The 17,747-nt window shown below is 36.9% G+C and overlaps 2 protein-coding genes across 5 annotated transcripts in view; both read left to right on the forward strand.

The window, feature by feature from the left end:
* Positions 1 to 17,747, forward strand: part of LOC132705969 (sperm-associated antigen 6-like) — a 50,897-nt gene that overhangs the window by 31,853 nt on the left and 1,297 nt on the right. For 2 of the 4 annotated variants that reach the window (XM_060676966.1, XM_060676968.1), the window contains 2 exons: positions 14,145 to 14,304; positions 14,366 to 14,937. The exons of 1 other annotated variant lie outside the window; for it this stretch is intronic. In XM_060676966.1, coding sequence (XP_060532949.1) covers positions 14,145 to 14,304; positions 14,366 to 14,520 — 315 coding nt within the window. In that variant the 3' untranslated portion in view covers positions 14,521 to 14,937. Of the gene's footprint in view, positions 1 to 14,144; positions 14,305 to 14,365; positions 15,099 to 15,154; positions 16,275 to 17,747 lie in introns of those variants that run through there. One more of the 4 variants, XM_060676965.1, reaches the window with a different exon arrangement.
* LOC132705971 (uncharacterized) lies at positions 11,173 to 12,775 on the forward strand. Its single transcript, XM_060676969.1, has one exon. It carries the CDS (start codon positions 11,180 to 11,182, stop codon positions 11,402 to 11,404), a length of 225 nt encoding a protein of 74 aa, XP_060532952.1. The 5' UTR covers positions 11,173 to 11,179; the 3' UTR covers positions 11,405 to 12,775.

Consider the following 17,747-nt stretch of genomic DNA (forward strand, 5'->3'; position numbering starts at 1 on the left):
TTGACGGCTAAATTTTATAGTCCAAATTCTTGGTAAACGTCAGATTAACATAAAATACACCTTATCCTGAGAGATAATGTACTGGGTGCACCCATTTTGAATACTTTTGTGTCATTTTTGTAGATAGAAAGTTGCAATTTTCACGACAGTTTACTATTTTTTCTTGAAACTTAACTTATCAAAAATGGAGAAACTGTTTCCTATGTAACTTTTCCCGTAGAACTGAATTCCGCATTCGGAATTAGTATAGAGGACCCTACTATTTTTTAATGCAACACCAAATAATAATTTTGTTTATAAATTATATATAATGGTATGCACTTTTTTCCATAAACAAGCAAATAAGTGACAATTTTCCTTGAATAACAATAATAAAGAATTGCTAACGAAGAATTAGATACCTTTTAAAGTTTAATAAGTTCGCAACAAAAGTTTTGTAGTATAAAGCAACAACATAACCAAACAAAAAAAACTACATTATTAAAAAAGAAACAATTCTTTAACGTTAAAACGAATCATCGGTCTCATTCGCAGATTTAGTTACCTCTCGAAGTTCTGCTCTACTGTCATATCGTGTTTTATACACCTCATTTTGTATAAAGCCCATAAAACAAATAAAATAAAAAGTTATTATTAAGAAATTCCCTTAAGAGCCTAGAGTCATGACTTGGGACAGCATCTTGCTTTAAGTTGCTTAGGCTTTGGGACAATGGAATATTGTCCGGCAGTTCTGGAAGAACCTCTTCAAGGATTTCTGTGTATCTACGTGCTGTCAGATCACCTTCCAAAATCTGATTAAAAATGATCGCACTTCAGAAAAAGCATTCGTCTGACCAGAGAACAAGTCTGCCAAATAAATCATTAGCATCGATTTGTTACAAATACTACTGGCAAAAAAGTGGCCGGTGCTCTATATTAAATTTGTATGTATTTATGTAAGGCTCTTTGTTGTGTGTTTTAGGACGCGAGTGAACAAATATTCAACTAAATTTAGCTCTAATTGCATATGCTTCCATTATTAAAAGAAATTGATAGGTATCGATCAAACAAAAATGCACGTACGTGGAAATTAAAAAATAGGCCACAGAAAATTTCAAAATGACAGTTTGACCTCATATAGCAACTGTTTATTAGTTAACTAAAAAAAAATAAAGAACATTTAGTGCGCTGATTGGCGATAAAAATTTTACGAAATTAGAATATACTTTAGGTTTTTCTAATACCGTACCTCGCCGTCCTTAGTGGGACATCGGGTACATATGGAAGACGACGAATAAATTTAGATTTGCCCGGAACGCGTTAAATCAAAGGTTGTTTTGACAAATTGGAACGCACGATACGACGAAATGCCCGCGAATATGAACCGAAACAATTTTAATGGTATTCCTAGAAATGCCGATTTCCAAGTCGATATTATGTTTCCAGCTATTATATACGCGTGTATAATCGGTTAAACCGCGATGATGTTTTATCCAAATAAGGCCCGACGACAACGTATATCTGGAAATTAGTAGGCAACGTAAACAGTTATGATGTTTGCCGAAACGGTGGAAATAAATCAGACAAACTGCGTACAAAAAATCTCAACGCGTGCGCAGATTCCCGAATCCGATACGTCGAAATTTTGAAAAAGAAAAACGACGTTGGCAAGCTTATCTAATAAATAAGTAAGGATTTATTTGCAAAATCCAAATGTACAATATACAAGATGTCACACTCTTCATCGGTCTGTTGTGGGAAAACTATAAGTGTCAAAAATTTTAAATTTCGGAATTAAACTAATGTCGGTGGGGCTAACTGGCTAAAATATTTTCAAAATGGTGGCACATACGGATATTCCGATAATGGATGTCAACTTTCTTATTTTAAATCGAACGCCCTATATATTATTGTTTTTTCGGATTTCATGTTTCATATATATCCTGTACCTCAATTTCACCGTTTCTGAGATATTTAATATTTTATATAAAAATTGACGTTTGCAGCCCGAACAGATAGTTTGATTAATCAATCAAGATAAAAGGATAATGAGCGGAAGTAACAAAGGTGGTAAATACCAAAAATAAAGTTTTGAGATATTCACGAAAAATGTAATAAAAAGGAGAATATTCGTTTTATTAGTTTATTAACATAAAAAAAAACAAGATTGCTTTCTAAAAATCTTCGGTGGGTTAGGCAATTCGTAGCGCGAAGCAGCTTTTTATTTATAAAAGAGCTTCGCTGTTTGTTGTGGTAAAGAGGCGCATTGTTTTCCTATCGTGCTCCTGCGAACCACTATGGAACTTTCGCAAAATTCACGTAATTATATTGTGTACACACCATATATAAAACGTCTTTTACGAATTTCAAAGTAACGACAAACGTTGATAAATATAAAAAATTGTACAAGTAATAACGATTTCCAATTATAATATTCCAAGTATCTCGCGCACCCTGTATGATAGACGAAACCTGAAACTCTTTCTTCTCACAATTTACGAAACTGTTTAGACCAAATTTTTACAAATTTTATAGTTTTAACGGCTAATAACTTACAAACGAAAAAGGCAATTTTCAAGGTCTTTTAGATATTTTTACCCATAATCGACACACCTTTACATAATTAAAAAAATTCCGGAAATGGAAGTTATAGCCATGGATCTTCCACGTTTCCAGGTCCAAGAATTTTTCCAAAATAGTAAGTGGTTTTCGAGAAAATAAGACTTTTCAGAAACCATGCAGTGCGCCGTAATAATCAATGACGTCATGGCGTCAAATTTCTCAGTAGCATGTATGAAAGACGGTGTGGCCTATGACACTGTTGAAACCGATCAGTCATATTTTTTATGATTTTTGATTTGCGCTTAATAATTTACTCTGGAAAAGAATAATTTCTTTTAGATTTTTACCTATAATTTAAAAACCCTGTATATAATCGAAAAAATACTTGAAATAAATGTTACAGCACTGAATCCTGCGTGTCTGCCGTTATAATTGCGGTCGACTTTAAGAGTTTCAATGTGGGTCTGAACTTCTACTTCTCTGCCAAATCCGAGGTCGGTAGCTGCAATTTTAGGGCACCTATTACGTTTTTAAATATTGCACGGAATATCGCGCACACCCTGTACAATAGGTGAAAACCTAAAATACAAAAGTTTTAGCTGTGAATAATAATAGGGGGACCTATTTTGCAGGTTTTTTTTTTTAATTTGCGGCGAACCCTGTACATTTTTGAAAATTTGAATGAGAGTTTATGCAGCCAAATCTTCTGCGCTTTCGAATTCTAGCAGCCATTTTTAATTAGCCTATGTGCCTCGTGAAGGGTTAAAAGGAGACAGATCTCAATTACGTAGGTCAAACTGTTCCAAAGTAATTCAGTAAAAACCAAAAGACGAGAAACGGAGAACGGACAGATAAAAAAATTTTTTTTTTCGACGCTGATCATTTCTGTACCAACAGCGGTCCTCTAGGACCTACCGTTACCGATATTTCGAGTTTAGTGAGGAGCGCGTATGCTTTCGCAAAGAATCGATGTCATCGATCTTGCGAAAGCAACAACTTCAAGGGTAACGGAAACCTAATACTAAGCTAAACTGATGTAGCCAATAAAACAAAAGTGGAAATAAAAATTATGAAATGAAAGAAAAAAAGAAACAGGTTACTTGCTGTTGAATATTATTAACAAATATTGCTTATGTATTTTAGAGCTTGTTAACAATAAAAATTACGCTAACCACAAACGTGAAACGAAATGTACCATACATGATACAGTAGTCGAAAATTTCATGTTTAAAATAACTATATTTTTTAAGAAATTAGAACTTCCTTTCTAACCTATGCATGTAGCAGATTTTTAGATTGTAGATTATTTTTATGTAGTGGGTAAATGTCCCGGCCTGACGTAGATGTAACTCTAGTATCACGATAAAGCTTTGTTTTCTTTTAAATATATATCTTAGTAGGCTGCGAAAAAAAATTGAAGTCTTGCGTGAAATAGTTTCTTATTGACAGAATTTTAAACAAGACGTGTCGCAAATAACGCAAATTGAGTATAGAGCAGTCATAAAGTTTTTGACAAAAGAAGGGTTAGCACCTAAAATTATTAAAGAAAGGCTAGGTGGTGTGTACGGCCAAAGTTCTCCTTCTTATTCTGTAGTGAAAGAATGAGTAAAAGGTTTTCGAAGGGGGCAGGAGTCACTTGAAGATGATTCAAAAACTGGTCGACCAGTGGAGGTCATAACGGAAGATATTGTTGCGATTGTAGAAGCGGTGGTATTGAGTGATCGACGTTTAAAGGTCAAGGAAATCTCAGAAATTATTAAGCTAAGGTTAGTGCAAGATGGGTTCCTGAAAACCTTTCGGCTATTCAAAAACAAAGCCGTGTCGAGTGTACGCGGTCTTTTTTGGAACTCTTTAGGTCGGAACCGAAGCCTGTTATAGAAACTATTGTAACGGCAGATGAAACTATGGTTCTCTATTATGACCCTCTATCGAAAAAAGAATCAATGGAGTGGCGTCGTATGGGTGAAGCACCTCCAAGAAAACTGAGTCTGCCAGTCAACAAAAAAAGTGATGGCCACGATCTTTTGGGATTGTGAAGGAATTATTTTGATAGATTTTAGAGAAACTAATACCACTGTCAATGGTAAATATTACGCAACATTATAACATAAATTGCGAGACTGCATATTGGTAAAACGTCGAGGAAAACTGACCAGAGGCGTGCGTCCTTTACACGATAATGCACCTGTCTATACTGCTAGTGTTGCACAAGCTGCCATTTCAGAGTGTGGGTTCCAACAGAGATCATCCTCCCTATGGTCCAGATATGGCCCCCAGCGACTATTATTTGTTTGGATATTTGAAAAAGGACTTACATGGACGGCGGTTTAACGACGAAGTTGAGTTAAAAGAGGCTGTTTTAGCTCATCTTGCAGACAAATCAAAAGAATATTTTTTAAAGGGATTGAATTATTACAAAAGAGATGTAATAAGTGTATTGAAGTTAAGGGGGATTATATTGAAAAATAATACAAAATTGTTACTCTACTTTGTTTCTTTCATATTCAGGCCGTGAAATTTTGGCGCTGCCCTCGTAAATCAATTTAATCCTATGATAACTTCAGAGAATTAGAAATTGATTAGATTGCTCCTAGTTTTATTGCTAGGGAACAATTTAAAATAATTGTTAGGATATTATTACTATTTAAGAATAAAAGAGAAATATGTAAGTTTTAAATAATTCTAAATAATATGATATCAGATATTAAGGCGTCAATGATAAAATATTTTAATTCACATTGTTCTGATCACTGGCGTTTTTCTATCAACCTCATAAGTTCAATGCGGTTCGTACCAGAAATATGTGACAAAATTGAAATATATCTCATGGAGCCTTGAAAAATCGCCGTCACTTTAATTGGCTAACAACTTAAAAAATCAAACTCGTCGCGCAGTTAAATTGCATTTAAAATGTGGCAGTTCCGACTAATTTGGGATTGTTAATTAATAATCGAAACTTTACCGATAGTTGTTTTCAATTGCAACTGCCGCCGTTCCGGTTCAAAGGTTTATGTAAAAATGTTTTTAAATGAAACATATTCGATAAACAGGGAACAATAACTCATCAAAGGCCAATTGTAATTATACCTATATGACCATGTGCATAATTTCTACATACAGTTACCAAACCGCCAGGGTCAGTTTGAGGATAATCTTTTGGCAAACGTTTGTGTAATACTAGTATAACACCGAAGCACAGTAATCAGGAATATTAAAAATGAAATCCTCGAATGAATATGAACATTGAATTTCATCCGACACCAAATTGGAAATGCGTTTAGAAGAAAAAAGACCAAAGAACCTTAGATTTTTGGAGGAAACTGCGCACCAGTTTAACGAAAGAATCCGTAAATTTTTTTGAACTATCTTGTACAAAAAAATGCCTGAAATGAAATAGGGTGGCTTCATTTGAATTCAAAAATTACGTTACGTTACGAAAAAACAGTTTTAATATAAAAATATGAAATGATCTCCTGGCGACGACGATATTTAACAGCAGTATCGAAGGGAAACAGGTATATCTACTATCTGGATGAAACTTGGGTAGGCAAGCTTTCTTGGAACGAGGGTCCACTGGAATTAAAACACCCTCTGCAAGAGGTAAAAGATTAATAGTTACTCACATGGGTGACAAAAATAGATTTGCCAGTGGTGGCACCAGGATTTCAATCAAAACGTACTAGTGACTATCATGCTGGCATCTTTGAAGACTAGTTCCAGAAAATGATATATCTCATTCCTCCTGAGTCATGGATAATGCGAACTCAAGAAACTTCGAAAATATACCCACGTCTTCATGGAAAAAAAATATTAAACGATTGTAGTAACCAAATAATGCATAGGTAGTATATTTCATAAGTAGTGCCTTAGCGTCGATTTTTGTGTGGAATAGGTAGATTAAAAGCAGTCTTTAGAAACGGGTGTGCACTTATTTTATAAATAAATATGTAAAACGCTTCAGTGTTCTGCTTTAATAAATGCGTCTGAAGAACCAGAAGTCATCGGCGACTACCGACAACTTTTTCATTCGCTGACTTTTAAATAAGAAGCAATTTCTGAAAGCAAATGCTGAAAACGAGCTACTAAAGATTTTAAATTTGAATAAACTTCGCTTTCCGTCACATCACAAGTAAAAGAGTGTATAGCACATGTCGCATGTATGTCCAACATGGGATTGAAATAGAAGAAGAAACGTGGGAAGCTCATGACATTCGAGAAGATACTATAAAGCCGCTTATTATTTTCTCTGGACTCGACGACCGTAGTTAATATGATAATATATTTATTGCAATTTTTTTTAAGTTTTTATTTGCTTATCTACTAAATACCGCCAGTGGGACCACTCTGTGGAAATAAAATGGTTTGTAGAGAAAGCAAGCATCACTTCGATTTGAATTGAAAATCTGTTTACCAAACTGCTACTTAAATGCTATGTCTGGTGTGTCCTTTTATATATTTCCCAGTCCTAGACATCGACGGAAGCGTCCAGAAAGAAACTCCGTTTTAGAAAATAATGGGCATGACTAAAGAACGCAAATTAGAATATTTGGGTTGGCGCGTATAATGCAGAACCAATGGATTACTAAAGGATGAAAAAAATCCATAACACGTATTTGCTATTGGCTACAATATGCTTAAATTAAGCTCTTTCACATCTTTGACATATGTCTTTGCGTGGTTAGTGGAAATGAAGATTAAAATCCTTTTTGAATATTTTTCTATAAGCCCATTCATTAATTGCTTTTAAATTATTTTCTTCACAGTGAACCTCATAAAAATTAAACATATTTTTTATAGTCAGTTCAGGATGAACATATTTTCTGTCGGGATTATGGTCCCTAGTATAATGAGATTCAAATTTCGGGAAACTCTTAATATGGTTTTGAACAATCATATTTGCTTCATCACATATTTTTCTCGACGATCCAGGCAAACGCCCACATAAATTGTTGCCAACGTTTTTAGATTTTAATACACGGCCCAATAGTGCTTCGCTTATTTGAAAGTGTCTAAAAAGGATTTTTTACAAACAGCAACTTTGCCTGTTTTGGAATTTAACCATTTCGAAAAACTTCCATTTCTACATGAACCTTTTCCGTTTCTCTGACGTCTTTTATTTACAACACTGCATCCTATCGCTTCGCATAGCAATATATTTTGCTTATTAAAGTCCAAAGTTAGTTCCAAAACATTTCGAAAATAAGTTTTCTTTCTGTTTCATTAAAAATTTTCAAGTAGTTTTTTCGGCATATTGGCAATCTTCATTTTGAAAACCTTTGGCAGGAATAATTTTTCCCGATTGTGTATCGTATCTTTTCCCTGAATTCCGTTTAATTTTACGAATTTTCTGAATATAAGTACCACTTCTGTGTTCTCTGAATCCTTCTTTGAAGGTGCTGTTTTGTAAATTCTCATTCTCAATTACTTCCTCTTCCTCTGTTGAAGAAAATTTAAATATTGTTTTTTAATAAAAAATTAAATATAAAAAAACGTAATGTAAAATACCTTCATCACTGCTTTCAACATTTTGGACCGCACTATTTGACATCGTCAATAAAAAGTGGACTTAGATCACTTTCGAAATTAGGATTTTCAGTATTTTTGACAGTTCAGTATAAATTATCAATGTCACAAGTGCCAACTTGATAAAAGATGAAAATGAACTTAAGCCACTTTCAAAATATACGGCTCAATTGAAGACTACCTTTCGGCAACAGTTTTTCAAAAATGCTACCCTGTTTTGTAGTACTGTAATTAGAATGTAATAGACAAAGGCAGACCACTGGCAGGTATGGTCTGTTCATAGATATAAGAAAATGACCAATTGCATTTGAATGGGATTATCCAATGGTGGTCATTAACATACAATGCAACAAGATTATTACCTAAAGTTTCGGAATTTAAATTCAGGTAAAATTGTGGTCCGTCATAAAAAATAATTTTATACCTACCTTTGTTTAATATTCTTTGGTTTGGTATACTACTTAGTTTAAGTTTGTTTTTAATCATTCTTATTTCCTGTATAATACGGCGTGTGTTGAATCGTTTGCGAATTATGCAAAATATGTGCGAGTCTAGTGTATTTCAGGCGATGCTCCCGCCCAAATGTAGAAAACACTATTCTATTGAGACTAAGGAAGTTATAAACAATGTTTATTCGACTCTCTTTAGAATCATCTTTAGCATTTTTAGAAGAAACGGCGACATTGACGAAAATTCCAACATCAACTGTATGGAAAATTGTGAATAATCCCATTTCAGCGAGGAAAAAAAAGCGATGCTGACATTTTCTCGAGTGTAGATGCAAGTGATCAAGATATAATACGGCGTAAAATTTACCAGTTATAAGAGATGAAAAAGATGAAACCGGTGTTAAATGTGGCAGAACTACCTTATGGAAGTGTATTCAACACATGGGTTTTAGATTTTAAAAAATTGACAAAAGGCAAGTTTTAATGGAATATTTTAGAATTCGTAAATGGCGACTGGAATATCTAGAAAAATTAGGATTTACAGAGAAAAACAAAGGCCAATTATTTACTTGGATGAGACCTGGTTCAACTGGAAAAAGATTGACTTGACTCAACTGATAAGTGTAAAACAAACGCGCCATCAAAAAAAGGTAAAAGAATAACTATTTTGCATGCTCTAAAGATGGTTGGATTCCAAATGGACTTTCTCTGTCTGCGAAAAATATTAAAGAATCTTCTCTGGATCACCATGAAGACACCACCGCTGATTTATTTGAAAGTTGGTTTAAAAACGAACTAGTTCCAAACATTCCTCCGAATAGCGTCATTATAATGGACAATGCAAGTTATCACAGTAGACAGTTGACTAAGTTGACCTTCCTCATGTGACACAAAAGCAACAATCCAAAACTACATGTATAATAACGACATTTATTTTCCCGAAGATTATACCAAAAAGCAATTAATTGAGGTTCTACAAAGCTTGAATCTACAAAAGGAATATGTCTGATAATTATGCAAAAAATCTAGGGCGTACAGTTCCCCCTTACCACTGTATATTTAATCCCATTGAACATGTTTGGCACCAACTGAAATTGGCCATTCGTCGTAACAATCTTTTTCCTCGTGTTAAACTTATAGAAACCGAAATTTTTAACATCCTTCCACAAAGTTGGGCAAATTCTGTTAAACATATAGAAAAAGCAGAACAATCGCATATCCACACTGCAAATAATATAGAACAAATAATAATTAGAACAGGCGATGATAGCGATAGTGATACTGATATATTATGTAAATAATTTAAAGTAATTTAAGTAGGTAATAAAAATAATTTGTAATTTTATTTTCGATTTAAACATAAATACATACCTAAATAAATAAATATTGTTTTGTATCTTTCCCAACAAAACCCCAAATAATTAAATTCTAAGCAAAGTAGGGACCTGTTCGGCCACATTTCATTCTTACAGCTTGCCTGGGTCTTTCCTTAATTCGTATGAGTTAGTCACTTTCTTATATCTATGAACAGACTTTGAATGGGTCGGTTTTGCCATTCTGAATATACGAGTGGAAGCGGGTAAAATACTGAGGCACCTTCTCTCTTATGTCCGACTATGCCGTCGCAAATCGTATCGACTATAAAAATGTGTAAATTTCAATAGTTGCAAAACCGTTCGCGTAGTGCGTCGAAAATCGGGACCCAAGAAACCAAGAAACCGAGGGGCGCGCTCGAGAGAGAGAGAGAGAGAGAGAGAGAGAGAGAGAGAGAGAGAGGGAGAGGCGGCAAACAAACACGTCATTTCCGCGATCGGATCGCGAGGTGGCGGAAGCGCGGATCCGGTCCTGTCGCGCGCGCGGGAGAGCCATATGACCGTCAAACAACGGCGTATCGATCGCGCGGCTGCTCGCGAGCATCGCACTCGCAAACACACAGAAACCAGTAACCGAGAAACCGCTTTGCACGCGCAACGTTCCCGAGTTCGCGGCCTGCTACGACCCGCGACGCGTTGTTTACATTTTTTTTTTTCGTTTCTCTCGCGATGACTTTTCGTCGGTTGCCCCGTTGAACCGAAACCTTTCTGCGGCGCGCTGCGATGCGAAGCTCTGCCCTTCGCGGACAGGAGCAAGGAACAAGGGCGCAAAGCATTCTAAACGGCCTGCAGGTAGTCGGCAACGCGGTGGATCTCGCGAGACCGCCGCCGACACGCACCAGGAAGCTGAGGATCGATCGCGGACGTGAAACGACGCCGTGCGAGAGCGTAGCCGACGGCCCGAGGGACCTGGGGCCCCGTTACGTTAACCCCGAGGCGGTGACCAACCCCCAGCTGAAGCGGATACGCGAGACCGTCGACGTCGCCGAATTCGAGCGCATCCTCCGGAGTTTCCCTCCGACGAGAAGCGTCGACCGCGACCTGCATGGGCTCGACGACGTCTACCAGCAATTTTTCGGCCGGCACTACGACCACCTGCGTGCCCGCGTCGACGCCAACGTCTTAGAGTAACTCCGCACCGCGTCTATACCCGTGTCTTCGTTGCCTTTTCCGCGAAACCGCTTGCATTTTCGTACCGTTCCGTATTCTGTGATATATACAGGGTGTTTTTTGTGTCCGCACCGCGCTTTCCCTCGCCCGCTCAGCAACACGGCTCCCAACCACCGCGTCAAGATGGAGTGCAAGGCTCCGCCGCAGCCGTTGCCCGTCGTCAACCAGCACACCCAGGTCCAGACGCGCGACCTGGACCGCAAAGTGCTGCGGGAAACGCTGTACTCGGAGATATTCCAGAGGCACCGCAGGTCGATATTCGCCCTCGGCTCGTTCCTCAGGATGTTGAAGACGAAAAAGTCGAACTATAACGTCATCAAGCAGGACGGCGAGTCCGAAACCGAATAGCGACCGTACCGTAGTGCTAGGCTGTATATCTATAGTGACGTATTCCCCCTAAACCCGTTGTTACTTTTGATACTTGGCGCTGTTTGTACGATCTATACAGGATTTATCTATACACTCAAATAAATACGTAAGAATAACGGGCGCGCTTTGGTTATGTTCGGGAATGTGACTACCAGTGTCGCCACCACACGCTGACGTTGCCACGTCTGCCGCGTTACACGATGTCACCTTTGAGGCCCTGTGACTGGTGCAAGTTTCAAATCACGCAGTAAAAGGTGTCGGTATAAACCATATAGCTATTAGATAATATAGTGCTACAGTAAAAATTCACCCACTTTTTTTTACATACATACCGCCGCAAAAATACCGTATCCACACTTATTGACGATCTGTCAGTACCGCAATGTCATTGGTTAAAAACCTTCTCAATTTATTTTACATAATTGCTTCATCGTCTACTAGCTATATGGAATAAACGATAAACAAGAATTTAAGATATAAATATGAAAAATCTTCACCTACAGGATGTTTCATAAAATGTGTATGGCTCTATTTAAACATTTGGTTTCGCAAAAAGCGCCACAAAAACTCATTCGTTTATTTATTATTTCTGAAACGGTAAAGTGCGTGTAAATGAAATTAAGACCACAGATAAGTTTTCATGGCTGAAAGTTCAAAATTTAAAATATTTTTACTTCATACTTGTTCCTGAAGCAACCGCCATTATTCCAGCCGGCAGTAACTTTTAGGACCCGATCAACGATATCTTCAGTTTCAAAAATAATTTCAATTAAAATGAAGAGGAGTATTCAATCGACGCTAGAAATTGGCGGAGCTTTTTTTGAAACGCCCTATATAATCATCAAGCATTGATGACGAACAAAATAATAACGCAAGCTGAACGCCTTGGACCATTTTCATATACATATATTCGAAGTGACCTTCGGGATTCTGTAAGTTGATTGGACAAAATTACCTTTTCTTCTAATTACTTTTGCCGTACTCGATTTCAAATCGTCTAAATTGCATCATTGACCCGTTAAAAATTGAAAGTCAATGTTAGCAAACAAGGCCTCTATGAATGAAAATATAATAAACAAACGTTCAACCCCGTACGCCCGCATCATGAAACAGCCGTCGCGAATATCATAGGATCTGGCAACGTCGTCGTTGTTGTGCCGGAAGTACATCACAATCACAACCTTCGTTTATTATTCGCGTTACGGAAATAATGTCGGGTCGCAAACGTGTTTTCATAAAACGAGGACGGCGTTGACTACGTGAAAACGCCGTTTACCGCGGCCCAGTTAGGCGTTTGTCACATCAAACACATCAAATTGTTTTTGTTCAATAAAGTTGATATTTTATTAATCCTGCGTTTTCATTTGGCATCTCGGGCGACTACGTTCTTCTTTCGGCGACGGGCGCTGTTGTCCCTGCAATCCGTTAGCTTCCAGTAATTGCGGATTTAAGTTAATCTCGTTCTGCCTCACATCTGCGAATACCAATTTTAAGAGATAACGATACGTGTATACTGACCAGAAACGCAAAAATCTGGCCTTCGTAAGGATCGCAGTGCCTAATAATTTTACGTTACGCTAACGGTAAATTCTAGTTCTAAGACGAGACATTTAGTTGCAGTTGTTTGCAAACACTCTGTTTACGAGTTTTGGTGTTAAAAAAAATGAAAAAGGTCATATTTGTGTCGCGAAAACGCTAAAACTAAGCAAATACGAATGTGACCAACCAGATAAATGTAAAAATAATAAGTTAAGTCGTACAAGCGTATACGCAGATTAAAATTTTTGTTTTGTCAAATATGCGCGTAACTACGCACATGGCAAAGCGAAAACAGATTTAAATAACGATTATTAAAGGCAGCGGGTCAAACGATTTATAGAAGCGGGAAGCTGTTTTATTAGGGGAATTTGGGACGGCGCAATTGGAACCACGTGTTGGCCTCACGCGTACGTCACGCATGAATTAAATAAACAAACGATCCCAGCCACCAAAATTTGTCGTCCTCCATTTAAGTACTGCTTATAATTTTCGGCCGATTCATATAATTTTCTTTCATTCACGATCGAAGGCACAGGTTCCGTTAATTATGTTGGTTTGTTTTGTTTTTACTCCCTCTCTAGTCATAGCCGTACCAACGAGCTAGATTTCCTTGAATTCCAACGTTTATTTATAACAACACAAAAGGACGACATCCTTATCGGCGACGGAAGCACCATTATTAGCTCGTCTACGTTTGTAAGTCGCCTGCCGTCGTAATGCCTAATTATCGACGAGGTAAACAAATTGGAAATGCTTTTGCGGCACGCTTATCCATGAACTCAGCAGGCCGAAAAACATTCTAAAAAGTTTTTATTCTTGTTAATAGAGATTAGGTTTTAAAACCTCCATCTACCGTCTCGCCAATATCTGATTATTCGAATGTCTCACGTGTGGCTTTTTGCACGATCAGGTTACGCTTGCTTAGCAGTTTAAGCCGTTTTAAAACCGAACGAACGCAATTAGAACAATGCGCTTCGTGCTAGAAGCCCGAAGGTCGATTGATGTTGCAATCGTATTTGTACCTTCGGTGTGCACTTGTAGAAAAAATCATATACCATAATCCCTTAAAAATATCTTTCTATTAGCAAAAAATCCACACCGAAAAAGCTAGAGATAATCCATAGAAACAAAATGTATTATAATGTCTACGCCGACTAACCCGCGATCTTTGATCCCAAAGGTTTTGCCCAAAGATCCGAAGGCGCGGCGGCTGTTTGTGACATCGGGAGGTCTGCAAAAAGTCCAGCAAATCGAAGCTAAACCCGGCACAACGCTGATGGAGTACATCACCGTTATTAATTCTTGTTTCCCCGACGAAATCGTCCGGTATTACTCGCCAGGTACCCTGAAGGCCACTAAATCGCAATGATGTCAATTTTTAATTGGCTCGTTTTAATCCAGGATATCCCGAAACGCTTCTGGAGAAACTGGAGCAGTACAGTCCACAGATGATGACCGTTTTAAGAGAATCGGGACGCTCCAACGAGGGCATCCAGACTGAAATTCTCCAAAGACTCTCGCGAGATGAAGCAAACGATGTTTCAAACGAATTGTAAACCAATAAACCTTATGATTTGTAAACCAGGTTGGGACTTACGTGTGCGGTGGAAAAGGAAACTTTGAGCTTAGCTTAGCTACGCAGTCAGGTCATACATTTATGGAACCCTTTTTTGTTTTAAATATTTGTTATATTATTTTTTTGTTTGGGTTCGAAATCATCAGGAATTTTCGAAAATATTGTCAACTTCTATGTTGTCGGAAATTTTCGATTTCGGTGTAGATGGCGCATTTTTCAACTCTAGAAAAGTAATTCCTGTTAAAATTTATTACCAAAACATGAAGGTCTCTGATTGCGTGAGTGTTTCTTTGTCTGTCAAGGACTAACCAAATCGCATTGATTATCAACCAACGGAAACTTACCGAGTTGGGTTCTGCGCTGTCAAACCGGGAAAGACGAGTTGAAAATTTAAGCGGTTTTTCGTGAAAAATGAGCTGCAAACGGATCCAGGTTTGTAGAATCTGTCTAAGCACAAAACGAAAGGGTAAAGTGTACTTTGGTATCGACGCGGAGAACGGAATAATTAAGAATGTGAACAATATTCGAGAAATGATCACATTTTGTGAGCCCGAAATGGTAATAAACCGGAGGTGATTCTCTTGTAGCCAATGTTTTATTGCGAATGGTTTCAGGATTTGTATGTTTCACCTAACCCCGTCATATGTGAGACTTGCATTCCAAATCTCGTAGCTGCCTATAATTTTAAACTTAAATGCTTCGAGGTGGAAAATGTAATTAGAGCTTACCAGTCTGCTAATGAATTACGTGACAAGGCTGCTCAAATTAACTTGCAAGATGTAATTTCATTTAAAGGTATCAGTAATTCTCCGACGATTACAGGGAATGTTAAGGGTCATGGATTAACACTAGGTAACACTATTCAACATGTTAGAATGCGAGACCTTAGCAGTAAAGGAAATGGAGACATGAATGTTGATGATGATGTTATTGTAATTGACGATGCGGTAGACGAAGTAATGAAAGTCCCTGTTCAAAATGGCACAATCAACAAACCTCATTGCAGTAATATAGCTTTTACTGATGTAGCAATGAGATCTGCCATTTCCGATGTAATAATATTGGATGATATAGAAGATGAAGTAACAACTAGAGAAGATATTTCAGTAACAAAGGGATCTAAGAAAGTTGTCACTAGAAAGAGAAAGTCCAAAACGGCTGGTATTGCAAAGAGCATTCCCAGAGCAAAAAGAATGAAATTGTTGCACAAAGAGAAGAGAGTTAGGCCAATATATAGGGCTAGGAAGATCGGTGTGCCTAAAAGCAAGCCTATAGAACAGATGGATATCCTAGAAAGTGTCGGCCTGCAACCCAAAAATGTCAATGACAACAACAACTTAAAACTGGCACCTGGCAATAAAACTGAAATACAAATGCAAATAGAAACCAATAATTTAGAGTCTCGGTGTTTGACCATTAAACTGCCCAGAACAACTTTTTTTAATTGCGAGCATTGCAGTTACGTCTCCGTTAAAGAGGATGACTTGAATGAACACTCCATTAAAAAACATGGCAAATTTATAATTTTCTCCTGCCATCTCTGTTCATTTACCACAAAGAGTAAATTGGCATTTCAGAGGCATTGTAGGAATCAGCACTTAGAAGAGTGTGCCGCAAGGTTGAAAGATTTTAAAATCCTCCCCACACACTATTGCAGTTTGTGCAAATTTTTCTCACAGAGTCGAGACGACTTTGACTATCATTGTAAATATGTACATTATGTTAAGGTCAATGGTAAGTAAATGACATTTCTTAAATAACATCGTTATCCATTGTTATTAATGTAAAGGTTAGCAAACATACAACAATGGAAATAATAAATACCTATTGAAAAATAAAAATACATAGCCAGAAAAATAGCCTAAAGAATAATTCTTTATTATACTTTATACAGGACGTGTTGAAACTTGTTATACCAAGCAAAGATTTTATTTTGTCAGGCATACTCTTATACTGTTTCATACTTTTAAGCACAGGCTCTTGTAACTTGACCTACTACTAACTATAAATAATTGTCTCTCGAACAGGTGTTGTGTTGGCGAATATTCTAAAATTTGTTCTCTCAATAGTGGCGCTGCGAAATGTAAATAATCGAGCGGGTTTTATTGCAAGCTCAATTTAAACTTTTGATCGGCTTATTTCAACTGCATATTCCACAATCAACCATTGTTAGTGGCCATGTTACCATTTTTTGTTGTGTGTGGTTTGTGGAAAATGACCCAAGAGCCAACATCTGTCTATGAAATCCATTTCAATTATTGGTGGCTTTTACTTGATGAAAGTCCATTTCACACAATTAAATTAGAACCAAAAATGTTCAGATTTTCACAGTTATTTATTACTTTATGACAGCTGTTTCGACAACACCCTCACTTTATCAAATACAAGTTATGACAATATTCCGACACATATATATAAACATGACAATATTCCGACACATATATATAAACAGGTAGTAATAGATTTTTAATTACCGTTGTAGTGTTTAAATTTAACAACGGAGACGCCTTTAAATCCAATTGGTCCATTTTTTTGTTTTGTGATTGATTATGTAATATATCAAAATTATCGTCAAACTTGTGCATTTCTGAATTTAAATCATTGGCATAGTTAGAGTTTGAACTATATTTTTATCATTAAATAACTGAAAGTCTGAACATTGTTTGTTCTAATTTAATTATCCGTTTGAATTGTGTAATGTGACAGCCGGAGTTTTGTAAAAGGTGAAGCAATATTAAATGCGAATGTAATTTTAATTGGACATTTATTTAATATTTCTTGAACAATTTGTTTCGGATTTGTATTTAAAACCGGAAAGTTTTTCCTAGAATGTTGAACTTTCGGACGAATCCATCCAAAAACATTTTTTTTTAAAGAATTTCAACATAAAAACACGAACCATTCCCAATTGAAACTTGAAGCTATGGTAATATTTTTTCCGCCACAAGTCTCATCAATTTATACTTTTCAAGAAGATGCATTAATAATATAAGTTATAACCTGCTCGAAACGGACCGAGGATGGCTCGGTTGGTGCTTTTGGTGTTGTGTAATCGTTAAAAATTTGTGTTTATACGTTATAACTTGGTTGTAATGGCCGAATTGCTGCCTTATGAAGCAGTAGTGGCCAAATAAAGCGTATTTAAAAAAACTGCTTGACACTCAGAAAACTAGAGTAGAGAGCCCAATTATTGCAATTGTTGCATAC

The sequence above is a fragment of the Cylas formicarius genome, unplaced genomic scaffold, assembly GCF_029955315.1.
Source record: "Cylas formicarius isolate icCylForm1 unplaced genomic scaffold, icCylForm1.1 PGA_scaffold_8__14_contigs__length_24414737, whole genome shotgun sequence".
In the NCBI taxonomy this organism is placed as follows: domain Eukaryota; kingdom Metazoa; phylum Arthropoda; class Insecta; order Coleoptera; family Brentidae; genus Cylas; species Cylas formicarius.